The 18,914-nt window shown below is 38.0% G+C and overlaps 1 protein-coding gene and 2 long non-coding RNA genes across 10 annotated transcripts in view; 1 reads left to right on the top strand and 2 right to left on the bottom strand.

The window, feature by feature from the left end:
- Positions 1-5,123, top strand: part of LOC309378235 — a 31,080-nt gene extending 25,957 nt beyond the window's left edge. Inside the window, exons 2-5 of one of the 2 annotated variants that reach the window (XR_014171901.1) lie at positions 2,829-3,111; positions 4,015-4,146; positions 4,701-4,813; positions 4,910-5,123. This is a non-coding gene — a long non-coding RNA (uncharacterized lncRNA). The remainder of the gene's footprint in view (positions 1-2,828; positions 3,112-4,014; positions 4,147-4,700; positions 4,814-4,909) is intronic. The other variant, XR_014171902.1, reaches the window with a different exon arrangement.
- RAPGEF2 (Rap guanine nucleotide exchange factor 2) overlaps positions 1-18,914 on the bottom strand; it is a 155,698-nt gene that overhangs the window by 9,929 nt on the left and 126,855 nt on the right. For 6 of the 7 annotated variants that reach the window (XM_081925886.1, XM_081925889.1, XM_081925887.1 and 3 more), the window contains 14 exons: positions 18,582-18,746; positions 16,225-16,332; positions 15,932-16,135; positions 15,714-15,822; positions 14,424-14,670; positions 13,676-13,833; positions 10,383-10,623; positions 9,844-10,227; positions 6,776-6,987; positions 6,530-6,653; positions 4,879-4,902; positions 2,765-2,988; positions 2,118-2,303; positions 750-902 (listed from right to left, as the gene is read on the bottom strand). In XM_081925886.1, the coding sequence (XP_081782012.1) occupies positions 750-902; positions 2,118-2,303; positions 2,765-2,988; positions 4,879-4,902; positions 6,530-6,653; positions 6,776-6,987; positions 9,844-10,227; positions 10,383-10,623; positions 13,676-13,833; positions 14,424-14,670; positions 15,714-15,822; positions 15,932-16,135; positions 16,225-16,332; positions 18,582-18,746 (2,539 nt within the window). The remainder of the gene's footprint in view (positions 1-749; positions 903-2,117; positions 2,304-2,764; positions 2,989-4,878; positions 4,903-6,529; positions 6,654-6,775; positions 6,988-9,843; positions 10,228-10,382; positions 10,624-13,675; positions 13,834-14,423; positions 14,671-15,713; positions 15,823-15,931; positions 16,136-16,224; positions 16,333-18,581; positions 18,747-18,914) is intronic. The other variant, XM_081925888.1, reaches the window with a different exon arrangement.
- LOC309378284 lies at positions 83-707 on the bottom strand. The gene is made up of 2 exons (XR_014171996.1): positions 583-707; positions 83-406 (listed from the first exon to the last, which is right to left on the bottom strand). It is a non-coding gene; the product is annotated as an uncharacterized lncRNA (long non-coding RNA).

Here is an 18,914-nt window from a genome sequence, read left to right as displayed (position 1 = left end):
AGCCAGGATTGATGCATATGGGAAACATAAATGTGGTCTCATTTGTAGAGGAAGCTTCATCATAATTCCAAAAAGAAAATACTTTCCATGAAGATTTTTATTCCACACAAATTGTCTTCATCGTGATACCCTTATACATTTCTACCAATCCTTGATACCGTGGGAGGATGCACACATGAATGGTTTCAGCAAATAGGGTTGAACAACTAATATTCAACAACATTATGGTTCTTGGCACTTGGATATGGGGATCGTTAGGCTACTTTATCTCCTTCCCCAACTGCATCTGAGAAGGCAGGAACATAGGATGCCAGCTGTGCTGAGTTAGGCTGCAGGTTCATTTAGCTCAGTATGCCTGCACTCAGTATTGACTTGCATCAGGATTTCTGACAGAAAATGGTCTGGCCTGTATACAATGGTACCTCAGGTTACGAACTTTGCTTCAGGATGAGAACAGAAATCGTGCTCCAGCGGCACGGCAGCAGCAGGATGCCCCATTAGCTAAAGTGGTGCTTCAGGTTAAGAACAGTTTCAGGTTAAGAACGGACCTCCGGAACGAATTAAGTACTTAACCTGAGGTACCACTGTACTTAGAATGTGACAACTTTGTACTTTTAGGAAATGTCTGTCCATGCTAAACCACAACTGACTACATATTTGGCATCTTAACTAGGTTTAAACAGTTATCACTAACAATTACAAAAGAGGAGAACTTGTGAGAGGTGAGGAGTATTTAGACCCTGGCATACTTTTCCTTGGAGAGCTCTGTGGTGAGGTGGGAGGAGAAGATAACTGTGAAGACGCATTTGAAATTGTGTCCTCTGCTTGTTTCTTATGACGATCCAAGCTTCCCTCTTCAGAGAGTGAAAGAATTTTCTTTAAAGCTTGTGGAGAGTTTATGCCTTCAATAAAGAAGAAGTAACACATCTGATATAAATGCATGCACTTTTTCTTGCATATTCAAATGAGGCCATTCCATGGACCACTGATACCACCATTACTATGATATTTTAGCCCACCCTTCTTTTGCAGATCTGAGGGCAGTATACATTACACACCCACATTTATTATCACAACCCTCCAGTAAGGTTATGCTGAGAGAATATGCTTAAAGGGGATTTCCATCTAAGTCACTCTAGCCACTCTCCACACCAATGTACAATTTATTCTACGAAAATTATATGCAATTAATAAAAACAAATTTAAACATAACTATTCAGCCCAAGTAAAATGTAAATTAGACCAATGTTTCTGTTTTACATTCACTTGGAAAATGTGGTTGTTTCTTAGTTCTCAGACATTCATGGAAAAACATTGACTACAGCTAGTACCCCAGGTTATCCCCTCCCTCAGGCTTGCAACTGAGACAGAAACCTGCAGCTTACGCATGTCTGAAGTGCCATTAAATTTAGAAGGTAAATGGTGTTTTATATATATATATATATATATATATATATATATATATATATATATATATATATATATATATATATAAAATCTATGTCTTCAAAGTAAGTATAAATGAAAAATAGAGTTAAAGAAAATATAGACTCAACAGACATTGATCACAAGATCAGGAACCATGTTTAAAATTGGATAGGTGTAAAAATGTGCAGTGGATGTCATCCGCTTCAGAGTGCTGTCAAGACTGGGCTTGCATTAGTAGGCCACAACATAGGAAGAAGAGGAAGATTGGTGGGGACTAGAGTGGGGGGAGGGGCTCTCTAGCAAGTGTCAGCTTCCTTAGCGCACTACAGTTCCCAGGATTCTTTGGGGGAGGAATGACTTTTTAAAGTGGGATGATACTGCATTAAATGCAAACTATAGATGAGACTTTCGTGTGATCTCTAACATTGATTCTGTTACACTTGTTAACTGAATCTTCCATTTCCAAAACACAACAGTAATAACAATGTATCAGAACCTGTGTTTTCTCCACCTTTGTTTGCAGTTGCTCAAGATGCATACCTGTCATTTGTGAAAATACAATCCTGAAACATGGAACTTCCGCTCGTAATTTGAAAACATTGGATTTTTTTAATGCTCTTGAGAATTTGTTTAACCATTATTAACATAAAACTGTTTTTCTACTGAACAGAACAACCCGCAATACTTACCAAAGGGTGGAAGGTCTTTGACTGGTACTTTCTTACGAGAGGGATAAAGTGATACAGCAGGGACCTGCAGTGCTTGGTTTGCTTTGTGCTGCTGTTGCTGCTGCACTTTCTGCTGGATCCCTGACCTATGTGCGACTGGGGATGTTTCAGGTTTTCCAGACCGTTTTTCCCCTGGAGTCTTGGGTACTTTAAATAAAAAGCAGAATTAAGATTACAGTTAAGACTACCTGAAGAGTACTTGATTTTATATTAAACGGTGTCCGGAAGAATGATCAGTGATGGAAAAGAGATACCCTCTCTTGGTTGAAAAACCTTGGAATTCTTTAGTCCTCTCATTCAGCTGTAATATACTACCACAAACTATAGTAAAATGATGCCCTAATCAGCAGTTGGAGAGCCAATTAGGTAATGTATGCCATTTAAGAAACAAGTACCACATATGCCAACTGTAATATTGTCTACAATTTGCAATGGCATGGAATAACTTGTTTTCTAGCGATCAGCTTGATTAGAAACACATACTTCTCTCAATGATGCTGTGGCCAAGCCTAAGCCTGAGGGACAGTTAAGCTGTAGGCTAAATAAAGATAAATTAACAGCTCATTTGCCATGACTGAGGTGCACACCCAACTAAGAAAAATGCTCACATGTATTGCTGGCTGGTTCACATTGTAGAGAGAGTGCCTGAAGGCTCTCTTCATCCATTTCCAGATCCAAATTGGAGAGATACTGCTTGACTTTCCGAGCCATCTGAGCATCTTCATATAGCTTTTTGGCATTGAGGAAGGAGCTGCGGCGGACCCGCTTTTTATGTCCACCTGTTTGTGCAACATCAAGGACTGCTGCATTTGTACTGCCTTGACTGAGAGACCTGGGGTGAAGAAAGACAAGATGACATGTAACTTAGCTCATCGCTGCATCCTTCAATGACTTGAAACATGCAAAGGTCTGCATGAATGTCAGTCTATGGTCAAAGCTTACATGCCTCATTCAAGTAAGTCATACAGCTACAATAGGAAAAGGGTAAAAATAAAGAACAACAATCAGTTGCAATTGTGAATATGGATTCATTAAAGTCAGCCCCTGAGAATGACTCTGCTCCAAGTATGAAATTCCATGTCATTGGGAAAATGGTTAAACTCTCTCCCAGTAGCCTTGAGTATTACAAGGACAGAAATATTAAGGCAGGCTCATGCAGCAAGGTGTCTCAGACCAGTAAACAGTGGTCAAGCCTCCTGAAACTCAAAATCCACTACTCTCAAAATCAGGCAGGAAATGTCCACTTTGTACTTTTCAGGTGTCTCTATTAAACACTTAATTCCATCTGCAATGTGCCAAAAAGTCTACTGCATTTTCATTTCCCCACTTCCCTCTCCTTAAAAAGGACTTCATGTTAAATAAAAACGTTCAATTAGTTAATGAGGAAGCATGCAAATTTGGATGTGTTTATGTATGGGAGCTATTTTGCTTCTAATATGTTAACAGCAATAATGAAGGCTGGTTTGTAGAAAGAAAATTTAGTTAGTTGAGCTGTTAAAAATCACAACATTGGAATAAAATGTGTGGATTTGGATGGTTCTATTAACTTGTATAAATTTACTGCTTATTTTTATCTGAACCACCATCATGTAACCCCATTTTGGTATACTCTTCCCATTGAGACTGGTTATGTATGTACATATGTTAGGGATAATGCAAGCTGAGAGGCTAATCTGCATAACAGCCAGCCATTGTGCACATTCATCATGACTCATGGAGAATGTGCACCTCAACTGTCCATAAAGATAAAATTGTGCATATTTCCTGGCCGATATGCGTACTCTCAAAAACATGCACCATTTTTCTCAGCATCATTTTTTACATTCTTTGAGCAATACGCATGTTATCCTGTCACTAGATATACTCTACAATAGTATGTCCTCTTTTCCATGCTGCTCAGCTGTTCTGCACAACCAACTGACTCTGGCATCTCTTCTCCACAACCCAGCTGTTTCCCCACTGTTCAGCGATGTTAATGGATACATGGGAGGTGAGTGTATGCAAATGGACTGGGAGCTGAGGGGTGTATGTGTTAATTCATTCACACAGACGTTCCCAGTGTCTTTATGCAGGATGGAAAGACAGGTAGAAGTAGAGGTGTGTGTGTGTGTGTGTGTGTGTGAGAGAGAGAGAGAGAGAGAGAGAGAGAGAGAGAGAGAGAGAGAGAACCACCCACACTTTATTCCTTACACCTTACACTCTTATGCATCCAAACACATATATTGTTGTATGTATGTATGTAGTGCTTGTGTTGGAACAGTGTCCCCTGTGAATTCTGTGTGAATATTCCCAAAGAATGTGGGGGAAAACCTGTCATGATATGCACATTCCTTGAGGTCTGCTAGAGAATATGTATACTTGCTGGATAATGTACAAAATGTTGTTGAGATATGCTTATTCCTTAAGACCACAAAGAAAATTCTTTTGCATGGACAAATTATGTCCACTCAACTCACATTATCCCTAACATATATGAGGCAATTTTATGAATTCTAGATCAAACCAATGAATCTCACTGCTTTGCACTTCTTTAACGTTTCACAGCTCTTGGGTTTATAACCTCAAGCAAAAGCAGCACTGGATTAAATCTGATGCAGGTACAGAAGGGTTAACAAAAGGAGGAAAATGACAGAGCACCAGAAAATTAAGGGAAGCAGGTAGGAAACAATGCAGATTTTCAGAAAAGGAAGTTTGTCTGTAGGTGTTCTCTCCAACCACTTACCCCAAACTCCTCCACTTCTTCTTCCTGCAAGTGAGAGCCATGAGTATTGAAGCATGGATTTAAGGAAGAGACAGAGAGATTATAAGCTCAGAAAGAAAGAATCAGACTTCAGGACAAGCAGTACCAGAAAGCCCAGAACAGCCTTCTCTCAATCAGTCAGCATAATACATTAAATAGGTGTCTATAGAGTGCCCATAAGATTAAAGCTCATTTCACATTAAACTGAATTCACCTTGGATTACTTACACCTTTAGCGTAAAATAGTGTTCTAAAATCTGGAGTGAATTTTGTTTCTGTCCTCTTTCTGCTTTTCAGCTTTCACATAATATAATTTCCTTTTAAAACATTTATTCATTCAATATGCATTTCCTATACATTGAACCAAAGGGGATATTTTAACTATCCCAACTGATTCAATGCAAACTCTGCTTATATCTATTTTATCTAAGTAAGAATAAGACTAGTGATTAAATATCTATTATTTCTCTTGTTCTCCATGACCTTTAAACAATGAACGTAACATAAATTACGCAATGACAGGCAAGAGCCATTTCCATCTGTACTGCCTTTTCCTGATGGGGGCATTTGATTGGTTGCAACACTTACCCACCCCTGTGAATCAGTTAATTTGCACAACATTATAATTACAGACCAGACAAGAGGGGAAATGTATTACTTGAATATTTCTTAAAACTCAAAACTTGCAAAACAATGGCTTCAGTATAGCAAGTGTATGCGTCATAATTATTATAATAGTTTAAGTTATACTATGAGATTTCTGAAGCATTCTTCAACACTGAACTCTTGAACTGCTTTTCTTGTTAATTGCTTTTTGGGGAAAGGTCTGTAGCTCAGTGGTAGATCATCTGCTTTGCATGCAGAAAGCCCCAGGTCCAATCCTTGGCACTGACAGGCAGGGTTGGGAAGAGAGCCCTGCCTAAAATACTGGACAGCCACTGCTAGTCAGTGTAGGCAGTTCTAAGCTAGATAGACCAATGGTCTGACAGTATAAGGCATCCTCCTATGTGTTCATATGAGTTTAAAAGGAAACATGGTTATCTTATTTAGAACTCACTATTGGCACAAAAGCCCAAATAACTTGTAATGCAAGAACAAAATACATATCTAAGATCAAAACAAATCTCATGTATGTTTGTGTTTGAATTCATTTGTGTTAGCAGTATATTTGTAATAGTAGAATATCCTTCATGAATGCACATATGTAGAAATCAAACAAAACCATTGTAAGAAAAAGTGTTGCGTAGAATGGTGAGGAAGAATCAAATTCTGGGTAAAAAGCAAGCAGGGTCTACTTGCTATGATTGGGCAATGCTCATTTGTCATGAACTTTAGGAAGCTTGGCGTAGATATCAAGAAGACAACACAGATGAAATGTGTTACTCATCTTGATGAAAAGACAACTGCTTACTTTCAGGCTGATATATAAAGAGAATATCTGATTGCTGTCAAATAACTTGCAGCTAATTAGCTGGAGAAATAAAGACAATTCTATGTCTTACCCTTGTTCTCTGAATGCAAGCATTAAACATTAGCCAAGTATAAAGTATGTATCTGTAACACAAGACGATCTTAGCTCAATGGTTTTTATTTCACACTTCAAGTGCGTTAGTCTTTGGTCAAAAGAACTCACCTAGTCCTGAACATTAAAGCAGGATCCATGTTAACAGAAGCCATTCGACCCACATGGCGAATCTCTTTTGCGATCATTCGTAATTTCTCAAAATTGACCAAACCTTCCACTTTGGAATCATTTCCTACATTGCCAAAAGAATGATAGGCAATAACTATAGTACTCTGCCATTGGTCAGTGAAAGTAAAAACACACATGTTGCCATCACCAAAGATTCCATACAGAAAAAACACTTGCAACATTTACCTTCATGGAGGAACGTAAGGTCCTTTTTGATTACAGGGAACAATGGAATAATAGGAGGCTGTAGATTTTGGCTATTCAGGACATTGCGATATTTTGCCATGTTCCTAGATGGATCAAATAAATCCTGAAGATCTTGAAACAATTTTTCATATTTGCTTGGAAGTTTTTCCCAAGTAGTTCGTAGTCTTGCAACTGGAGCTAAGTTTAGGCCACTAAAGAATGAATTTTAAAAGATGTTGAGGGTTTTAATCTCTGTTCAAAATGAAACCTGCATTAGCAGCATCCTAAACATATGTTCCTGTATACAATCTTCTGAAGTAAAACTAAATGCATATCATATCATATTTAGCAACTGACAAATGTAGACACTGGTAAACAAAAACACTGCTTTCAGAGATTATGCACCATAAAATTGTAGGTCTTTTCTGAACTGCAATGTTCAAGCAATATTTGTGAGTTGAAGAATCATCAAAAGATTATGGCAGCAGTGGTATGGCTTTCCTGTCTTACCAAAAGTGTTCTCAGATCTATTACAACATTGCTTTCCAAACTCTGTTGGAGCAACAGACACTTCTATAAACAAGGACCATTTTTAGTACAAAGATGTGGCTATGATGATCAGTAAGTGTTTGTTACTGCCAGATGGAAGTATTGTAATGAGTAATACAGTAAAGTCTATTCAGAAACTGCAGCTGTAAAATGCTGTGAGTCATTCCCTTAGTATACTAGCAAAAGAAGCATGTTATTACCAGAGGTTTAGAAGAGACACAACCAGCTCATTTGGATGCACTGGTGATATTGATTATAAAAGCCCTCTGTTGTCCGAGACATAGATATCTGACATTCAGCCTTGCTTTCCATAGTTAGTTGAAATGGTCAACAAAAATGTCTGAAGTCAATGATCCTAACATTAAATGTTTTAGAGCTGCAAACAAATTTTTACAGAGGCCACCAACTATCAAATCTACTTTTCTTTCTCAGATGCCTTAATCTTACTGCCCTTCACAACAAATATTAGTTTCCCTTTTCATTAATTATTTTTATCTGGAGCACTGGTGCCTGAGATTATTGACCACCTTTGATCCCCAAATCAAGTTTCATCAAGTATATTAGCAGAATAAGTTACAGTAATTTAACACAGAGGCATGAAATTTAACAAGGCATGAAAGTGACCAGTCTCAAATCCAGGCAGACAATGTAACTTATTTTACTTAATTTGAGTTGGTTAAAAGAATTCCTGGGTTGGAACTCTATCAATAATGCCCCCAAATCACAGGGTTCCATGCCCAGTCTTTTCTAAATTGATGCCAAATATAACTTTCCGAAATAACTGTCACCCATAGTGAAAAGGCAAAGGAGCATCAGCACTGTAAGAAAAGTGGGCGTCCTGAGTGTACTGATTAAAAATACCTATCTTGCCTATGTTCACATATCAGACTACAGGAAGGTTTAGTAGAAATGGCATGAAGTTGTAGAGTGAGGAGTGCTTGAGAGAGGGATTTCGGTCTGTGAGGGGGATTCTGTCAGGAGGGTTCGTTCTGACAGTTGGTAGAGCTGAGGAGAACCGAGAACTCTCAGTATATGCTCTAAAGGTTCTGAATCGCAGAACACTGTTAAAATAGAAAAGGCACAGTCTCCCATGGTGTTTACAGGAAAAAGGGTCCTCAGAGGGAATACTCTGACATGAAAGGGCAGTAGTGATTCCCAGGCCAAAGAGGATTTGGGGATCTGTAAGGAAACAGTCCAGTTAAAATCCTAAATTCCTGAGGTGTGTGTGGAAAAGTCTGATCTATGAAAGATGTGTAAAAGAAAGTAACCTTAAGCCTCAACAGCATACAGCCTATAACTTGAAACAGTATACGTTTTAATAAAAAGCAACAGCACTGTGCCATGAATAACCTCAGTTTGATATATTTCTGTGGAAGAAAAAGAACCAAAAACTCCTTGTTTACATCTGTTATAATAAAGTTTGTTTGCAACCTGTTTTCCCCAAAGGAATTCACCTGAGGGAAGGGAAACTGAGGGCTGGCACAGCGGTGCCAGGGAGGGAAGAGTGCTGTTGCGTCGTCCCAGAAGTCCCTCTACATCGCCTGCTAGTTGCAAATGGTAATATGTCCAATGCTATCAATACTTGCTGAAAATGCTAATAAATGCAACAAAGCAAAGGTTTCCTTACCAAGGAAGCCTTCAAATACAGTCTAGGGATTGTAATTGCATTCAAAAGCTGAAAAGCAGGCTCACATGAGGCCTAAACAACAACCAAATGTGCTTCATACAAAGTGACAATCTGTTTTGAAACGACCCTTTCAAAAGGAAGGTAACTGGAAAATTCAGAAGTGTACTTTTTGTGGGGGTAGGAAGGAGGAGAACCAACGATTTAAGGCTGCCTTGTACCACCAACAGTCTAACAATTAGCTTCTACTGCATTAAGTTAAAAACCTGTGTAACCTATAACTGGGATTTTGCATGCCAACATGCAAACCTTTTAAATAATACTAAATTTATGGATTTATGGAATTGGATTCATAAAGGACTGTGCAGTCTTTCACACATAAAACATGCTCCATAGTTGCATACTAAGTGGAAACAGAGATAGATAAATGACTTCTTTTGTAATTTTGCTTTTTCCAAGTCTGTTCCAAAGGATATTTTGATTTCTAGAGATAACAAATGCTTATAAAAATGACAAACACAACAAAGACTAATACATTTATAATGACACACGTGATCATGGAGTAGAGTCTACTTTCATCAGATATATCATTATGATGTTAGCAATGACAAGCTTGCAATGCTAATTTAAACAGCTTTTCATGGAAGAATCCTCTAGCCTTTCAACCAGTCTTGCTCTTTTTGGATTAGGATTTTGTCTAAAGCTGCTGCTGAGGACTGTTAAGTTAATGAAATACGACTATTGTAGTATTGAATTACTAATTCATAAAACAGTAAAATGTACACATAGTATTTTTCTTAAAATTTAGTATCATCATTATGAAGCAGCTATTTACACTTTACTTCTTATAAACTGTATGCAAAATCATTGGGGGGGGTGATCTAGTCTTGTTTACCTTATTATTGCAAACATGGAGTTGAAGTTCTTGCATTCCCTGCAGTGCAATGCTATCTTAATGAAGTGCTTAATTATCTTCATCCTTTTCAGCTGGTTGGTTTCTCGCAGAATCTCAGATGCCACCCAAAAGGTTTCTTGGTTTATTACTTCTTCAAACTTTTTCAAGTTAGTACAGCTAAACTTAGATTTCAGTTTAAACAAGTCATCTATGTATTCTGTAGGTTCAATGTTACGGAACAGTTCAAAGTTACGCATAGAGAGTTGGGTTGCCACCTCAACAGTACTGAGTTGCAATAAAGAAATTTGACTCTCTCTCAGCAATTCCTGAGCATCTTCATCTGAACACAAGGTTTCTGTCTCCATGTTGTTCTTCAGATAATACCTGGGAGAGGGGGGAAGAGGGAATAAAGTTTTCTAGAAATGAAAACACTAATAGTAATGGAAAGCAAAGGTAGCTTGTTTAGAATTTAAAAATCAGTATATTTAAGAAGTACATTCAATTATATTCTGAAATGACAGATGATGTACGAGTCTCACCTTCCACTAAGCTGTATTCTGTCAGCAAGCTTGGAAAGTTGATCTGGAAGCCTCCTCTGCTTGATTACTCCCTCTGGAGTGACTGAAACTTCACATAAAGAATATGCATCTGGGGTGGTGGTTAGAGCAAATTCTCGGATTGCTTGAATAACCACTTCCTTTGCAGTTGTGTCCTTACTGATCATAATGTAGCGGCTTTGTTGGTCTGCCTTAAAAACCCTCAGAACCTGGTCTGGTAAATCTGTAGGGAGGGGGGGAAATCCTATTACAGCATATAAACCATATAATAGAGTAAAATTATTTATTTTTCAGTCAGTTTCTGAATAGGAACAGATACACACTTAATTTTCTTTAGTTGCCATCTTGCTCCTGTGAAACTGTTCTAGTCACTATCCTTCTTTTGGATCATCATTCTTTTTTCTGCCAATGATCAGAAGTCATTTCCAAGCAAAGCAAAATGGATCAACATGCTGGCTTTGTGCCGTAAACGTTTATAAATTGCTAACCACAAAGTATATAATCAGTGCATTCAGCTTTGATACTCCTGACTGCATACTGACATGCTACTAAATTGCAGTTTATTCTTAAATGAATGAATCTCAAGCTTGCCCCTCCCTCCATTCCAATGGGGACATGAAAATAGAAAATAGAAAATTACAAACTGTATTTTTTTTATTAACCATAGTACACTGAACCAAGCCAACTTCAAATAGGAGAGGGCATGAGTGATTAAGTAACCTTCATTTTAAGTCATTATGAGCTCATAAACCAAAGTATGCCTGCCTCAGTAGTTGCCCTACAAGACACTCTAAATACTCATTAGTGCCTGTATGGCCCCAATTTTTTAGCTTGCTATAAAATGACTGGGTGGTGATGGACCTTTATTTCTTAGCACTTATCAAATATTATTGTTTCAAACTGAAAGGAAGGTGTCCAGGTCAACCAATAACTTAATGTTTCTTCAAAACTCTGTTTTTTGAAGTAATTATGTAAACAATCAAGAAAAGGTTGTGTCATCAGGTTTTTACCAATTATTCATCGGTCAACAAACACAAAAATTCAGTTTCCTTCCTTTCCTTCCTCTTAAAATACTGTATACGTTGGGTGATTGACAATGGCAATCTAGAAAAATGAAACAATTCAAACAAGGAACAGCAAAAGGGGAGAGGTTTATATTGGAGGTGAAATGGATGCCATAAGCAAGTTATTTTTACTTATTGCAGTTAATCTCAAATAAAAAACGTAGCACTAGAAATCATAAAAATGTAGTATGATGTAAAGTATGGGTACAGATTTAACCCTTGCCCCAAATAAAGTCCCTTATTCCCCTGCTATTTTCACCTACGGGGTGGGGCGGGATCCATGTTTTGCAAAGCCAGACACACACACAAAACCCACAGCTGCCTTTTGTTGAAATGAAGCTGGCAGTTTCTGTTGTTTTTGCCTCCTACCTATTGTGTGAATGAGAACAGTAGGCTGTAGGAGAGAGCAGTGTTCAGCCCTCTCACCAGCTCTTTTCTTGCTGGTTTCTGCACTAATAAACAAACCTCATCACACAATCAACTCTATTCCCCAGCAACAAGGGATAAAACCACATTATACCCGTTCACGTCCTTGCCTGCTCTCGATTATCCTCCCCAACGTCATCTTCAGTACCTCCCCCTTAGTTCTGTTGACATGTTACCAAACCACTGGTTACCATTTCTACCAGTTCTCTCCCCCTTTCTTCCTAACTCCAGATGCATCACAGCTACATCTCAACCCACTGTGAAATTTAAGTGCAGATTAGGGTATATTTGAGGTCTGCTGGGGATTGCTTTCCTCCAAGTGGCTTCCCTGTAAGACTGAGATGGAATAGTTGACATGCATGATTGCACTTGTAGGTGTGTGAACCTCTTTATATCTTAATATATTAAACCTTTGCTCAACTAATTTGTAAAGACCCCTCTACCTGAACTGCACATTTCCTCTTAACAAATTCAACTAAGTAAAATGTAACCTCTAGTAAACATCTTACATAAGATTGCAACCTGAAGCTTACAGCAAGGCTGAAATAAAGGCAAGGCAATAATCTGTTCTCTGGTTTAAAATGCCAGTCTGGCAAGACACTGAAAAGGATATCAAAGCTTGGGTTTGACTTTTTCAACTTACAGAACAATTGTATAGGAAAATGTTATTGCAAGTTCATGATCTCTATTGCCATGAACATCCCCATACTGAAATGTTGATTTACAAATCCACTTAACACAGCAAGCATTTTTTTGTTCCTCCCTAAGCACTACTCAGCTCCTCCAAGCTCTACAGAACAGCAATTCTGACAGGTTGAATTCTTTCTGCTCTAGTACATTCGATTTCCTGAATGCCTCCCCCATCTCCAACACAGTCCAAAGTAACAAGAAAACTATTGAGACTGTACATTTTCTGAAGCTTCAAGTATGCATTGTGGCTTAAGATTATAGCCCAACTTTCTTTAAAGCCCTCAAGGGAGCATTATACGTTAATGTTAAATAAATAGAGTACAAGAAGCCAATTCAAAAACAAACACCACAAAGAAAAATGCCTAGCAGTGTATACTGGAAGTGATTTTAATGAGCTTGTACCATTTTATTTGGTTGTAAACTGTCCCGGTATGTATATTTTTATGACAGGTGGTATAAAAAGGGTTTTCAATAGATAAAATAATAATACTAGTATGTAACCATCCACAAAGTAATATCACACAATATAGTTACTTCATTTCTCCTGTTTATAAATAAGCAATACTTTGTATACTGTTCACTAATACTGAATCTCTCTGCTTCTGAGAATCTATATGCCCACGTATCTTTCAGGCCTTTCATTAAATGTGAAGCTTATTGACCGTATGTGTCTCCTTATCAGTCTCCTAACTCCATGTTGGAGAAAATCATTTTCCTGTCTTATTACCTACACCCCACGACATATTCATTCAGAAACTCTACCTTGAATTGTTCTACTTAGTTTTGGCTGCTTCTCAACTATTTTCAGGTTCCAGGGACAACTACATCCATTTCCATTACCCCAGTCCTTTTAACATTGGTTTGCATGCCCTCACTCTCTGCACAGTGACAATGATAAATAAGTGCTAACTAATAATAATGGTACAAATGTATTACAGAGTATTTCAGTAGATCAGACTATTTATGTGTCCTAAAAAAAGAAGTATTTTTATGCAAAGCAGACATGGAAATCCCAACTCGAGGAACATAGTTTTTGTACCCACTTATACCTATCAGAAGTAGCCCAAAGGACACCCATGAAAATTTGAGGCTCACCTGGGGTTGTGTTGAAATCTAAGATGCGGTGATGTGACTGCATTAAGTCAGGATTGCTTGAAGACAGTGTTCCACTGACCGGCAGAGCAGGAGGAATGTGCTTGGTCTGCCTCAATCCCACAATGCTGTCATCCTGAGATTGGCCAATTCCAATATCGCTATGACGATGGGGAAAACAAAAGTATTTAGTGCTTTTATATTATCGTGACCTATATTGCTTTATTTCCCCCTGTATTTCTGATTTCCACATAAGCCATTCATCTTACAGATTTTTAAAGTATAAGCATTGCTTTGGCAAACTTACTCAACAGGAAGTTTTAACCAAAGCCATATTCACTAGTAAGGTACCAGCAAGATTGGAACTGTTACACCTAAATGTTGATTATAAATAAAGCTCAGGATTTTGTTTTTAATATATGCAGAATACATGAAAGGATGTGATAAAATTTCCAGCAGCCCCGCCCCCTTTTTTGGGGAAAAGAAATGTTGATATATTTATTTTATTCTTCATGAACCATTTCTACACAGAGATTCAACTGGCTATTGGGTAATGGTATTATTTATTAAATTTATATCCTGCTCTTCCTCTCAATGGAGCCTAGGGCAACAAACAAGAGATAAAACAATAAAACATCTTAGAAACAATTCTAATACTGATGCAGATTTCAAGGCAATAACCAATACACTAAAACTATAGACTGAGTTGACATAATGGAAAACACTCTGCGGTGCTGTGCATCACACTCACTTGTATGGTTTCTGAGGCAAGATACTGATGCGGGTTTTGTCTAGTATCTTCTTGAGCTTGTTTCGCCCACCAACAGTGTTGGCTTTGCTCTTCTTGGTTACTTTTTCCAATCCTATCACCTGCTCCACATCAACTCCAAGATCTGGTATGGAATATCGGCTTGCTTTTTTAATATCACCAATTTTAGGAAGATGAGGAGCACCGTTTCTTTTCTCCTCTGACAATCTTGTTAGAAGTTCCTTAAAAACTGCACAAAAGATGGAAAACACATAGAAAAATAAACTCAAAAGAAATACATCATACCTTTCTTGCACAGGCTATGAAAAGCAAAGTGGCATTTCACATTTGAATAGAATTCATGCTTGGACTTAACGATACTTCTAAAAATCTATTCCTGGGCATAGAATTAAGCTTCAAAATAAGTTGTTCACCTTATACCTAATAAAGAGAGTTTAAAAATCCATACACAGCTAAAGAGCAAGGGCACGTTTATGTCAGAAACAAGAAAAAAGCTATGGCATATTTCCTTCCAGAAGGTCAACTGAAATCCTACAGCGGCAAGTCTAGGAAAGCCATAACACAATAGTTATGCAAGTTGTCTCAACGTATTCAGAGGAATGCTGCGAGGTACAAAGGTCTCTAAGAATGATTTTCCACGAACAGTTTTAGTAACTTTACACTGCTTCCAAAATCATTTCACACTAAGGGTCTTGGCTGTAGTTACTTTAGAAACATTATGCAAACATACATATTATGTTATGTATGAAGTTAAATTTCATTACTGCAATAGTCTTTTCTGACCTTAATCTTTCCTAAACTTCAAAAGGGAACATTTGTAATTTAAGATTACAATTCCCACTTAAGAGGAAGTAAACCCCACTGAACTAAGTTGGACAGCAAATAGATTCCATTTCTTATTATGATTTTTTTTATCAGTTTTTTGCATTGTTATAAAATATTATAACATCTGCACATTTTGTTCTTATAAAGCAGCAACTATGAAGACTGAAACATTTATTGCAAGTGTGGATGTCTTGCTTTCTACCCTCAGTGAATCTTTTTTCCGCATCGACCTTGCCTGTGGAAATTCTGTTCTGCACAATTTAAAGATGTGTTCTGGAATGCACCGTAAAACATGGTCAATACTCATCTATGGTTGTGCATTGCAGAAAAAGATGGCAAGTAGTGAACAAGCTGTTTTTGTGCTTTTAAGGACAACCCGGTGAGGACAATTCTAAAACTATTGCATTATAATAAAAGTTACACTTAAACCTATGGCTTTAAACTTACCAAATAAGTTAGTTTTCACAGTGATAGACAAATGTGTGTTATTTCGAAGAATTTCCATGGCTTTAGAAAGCTGAATGTTTTCAAAATTTTGGCCATTTACCTCCAATATCTAGAAAGAGGAACAAAAGGATTGAATCCTGGCAATTCATAACGATGAGGAGTCTCCACTACAACTATTGGCATTCTAAGAACAACCTGATGAAATTTAATTTACATACCTGATCACCACGTTTCAAGCCTGCTTCAGTGGCTTTGCTACCTGAATCAACACTGTCAACAAAGATTCCAAATCCCTTTTCAGATCCTCCCAATAATAAGAAAGGCAAAGGGGCTTCCCGAGATGGCTTTGTTAATGTTATCATTCTTCGTTTAGCTTTAGCAGCACATGCAATATTTAACAGCCTCAGATGTCCACCCATTTTCTGTAGGGAGAGAATCCAGAGCCATTTGTTAGATGTAAAGTCACCTCAGTGTAGGACAGCAAGTTTCTTACTTTGCCAATAATCCATACCTCTCTTTCTAAATTGTTCTCAAATTCTTCCAGAAAACGAGTCATTGCAGAATCTCCCTCAAAATCATTGAAGTGATTGTTCACCCACAACAATACTACCCGTGTAACCTGAAAGAAACAATATAAATTATATAAATGCAGTTTTAAAACCCAAGGAAAACTATTTTTCAGCTGCTTTCTTATTTTAGACATTTCCCCAACACCATATACTTCAGTATCTGATCTAGTGACATTTTTTAAAAAAATCTAGAAGTCCACCAGGTTAAAAAAAAGAAAAGTAAGAAACTGGGTTTTAAACATAAAGCTTCACATTTGTACAAAATCCTTCACGTACTTCTTTTCAGAAAAGAGAAACCTGGTATCCTACGTTTTTACTACAGGACTTCTATGCAAATAAGAAACACCACCATATCTCTTCATGAAACTATAGTGTTGAAATGATAGCAATTTAAAAAGAATTGCTTCTGAAGCAGTAGGCTCCAAACAGTTAACTGTCTTACAAAAATAACGGATTAAAAAATAAATTTGGGTTACTTTTTCTTCTTTTTAAAAAAGGCCTAAAGGTCATTTCCAATTTTGCATGTTTCTGTAATATGCTTTTTAGCTATGCTACCTTAGTTCAAAAGGAAAACATTGCTCCTGCTGTGTCAGCAAACTGAGTCACTATCAGAAGCCACTATTCATTATATAGATTTTAATAACATGGAATCAATACAACTACCACTTCTATGCACTAACAAAACACCAAATTCAATGCAGTCTTTCGTTACAATGAGTTTAAAGAATCCATAAATAGACCTTGACAGGAACTGAAATTCCGACAATGTGCTGTTGAGAACCCGTTACCCTCCAAGTTTCTAAAATCCCTGTTCTGCTACAATGCCACAAATTTGAAAGTGACTGCTTGAATTCTTAGACCTAACATGAATTGAGGCATCCAAACATAGAATTCTAGAATTGTAGAGTTGGAAGGGACCACAATGGTCATCTAGTCCAAGTACCAGCAATGCAGGAATATTTTGCCTAACATGGAAGGAAAGAAGCAAGGGACTTTGCAGATCACAGAGGTCTGCTCCCTTCTCCCCTGGATAACCCTGTTGGATCTGTCAATAGATCTTTATCTTCATAGCCATTAAAGGCTAGAAACAATCTTTCAGGATGCTGAATTCTATGCACCATAAATTTAGTGCACAGCTGAGGAACTGGACCTGGCTAGTGTATTGTAACCTTCCTTGCTCCAACCCACTGGCCAAGTGGGTGAGGCTGTCCACCTGTAAATCACCTGGTATCATTATGATGTCGGGTGACAACCTGAAAGGAGCTCACAAAGCCCCTTTGAAAGCCAGTTTTCGGCACCAATCAGCTTACAAACTACCCCCTTGACAGTCCATTTGCTAGTGGTCTGAATATAAGCCGCTTACAAACATATTCCAAAGAGTGGCTGTCAGCACCCAACAGCTGATGAGAGCTGAGAGCCCTACCAGCTGCACTAGGGAGTTCCTGATGAAGTGCAGCCAGTCAATCTCAGTGAAGCTCCCTTTTTGAGCACTGAAGGACAACCCTGTGTGTTTCTGAATGTGGTTGTCAACTCACCACTCTGCTGCTTCCAGCTGGGGCCTAGGACTGCTCTGCCCATTTCTAACTCCAGTTAAAGCTTTTTAACCTCTTTCACATATCTGGCTAAAATCTAGTCAGGCATGAATGTCAAATGTGAAAACTTTAATCTGATTAACACAAACAAAAGTTTTTAAAACTGATTTTCAGGTCCAGATGAAGATGGGTACATTTAATGCTGTGGTCTAAACCACTGAGCCTAGGGCTTGCTGATCGGAAGGTCAGCGATTTGAATCCCTGCGACAGGGTGAGCTCCCATTGCTCGGTCCCAGCTCCTGCCAGCCTAGCAGTTCAAAAGCACATCAAAGTGCAAATAGATAAATAGGTACCAGCGGGAAGGTAAACGGTGTTTCTGTGCACTGCTCTGGTTTCGCCATTAGCAGCTTAGTCATGCTGGCCACATGACCCGGAAAAACTGTCTGTGGACAAACATCAGCTCCCTTGGCTAGTAAAGCGAGATGAGCGCTGCAGCCACAGAGTTGTTTGCGACTGGACTTAACTGTCATGGGTCCTTTACCTTTTTTTTCATTACATGCATTGCTACAAGTAGTGAAATAGACATAGGTGGCCAATCAGATTATATACATTCTTTTACTCCTCCATTGAAATGTTATCTCCAGTGGGGGGGCGGGGATATTGCCTGCTTTGTTGTCCAATTAAACTAACCAATACCACTTTACAATTTGTTTAATTAGTGTATATTAAAATACGGTCATATTTTAGAATGTCATTATTAATGCAACCTTATCCCTGAGGCTAGGATCATTGAACCACTCCAATAACTTCTTCCCCACTTCCATCGGGCTGGAAAGAAATGTCCTGTAGGTCAACAGGAAATCCTCGATAAATGTTGGATCAACCACTGAATGTTCTTCCACCAAATGCATTGTCAACCTTTCCGGCGTTCCCTATAAAATGTAAATGTTCAAATATCAATACACATGAATGCATCTCAGCTTGAGCCCTTTTTTTTTTGGTCTCACTGAAGTTAACATACATGTACTGGACCAGATTTACACAAAGTACCATACACAGCAATTAAGAATAGTTCTTTGGTAGTTTTTCTCATTAAAAAG

The sequence above is a fragment of the Podarcis melisellensis genome, assembly GCF_964234715.1.
Source record: "Podarcis melisellensis genome assembly, chromosome: 9".
Lineage (NCBI taxonomy): Eukaryota > Metazoa > Chordata > Lepidosauria > Squamata > Lacertidae > Podarcis > Podarcis melisellensis.
This window is presented reverse-complemented; position numbering and strand designations above follow the sequence as displayed.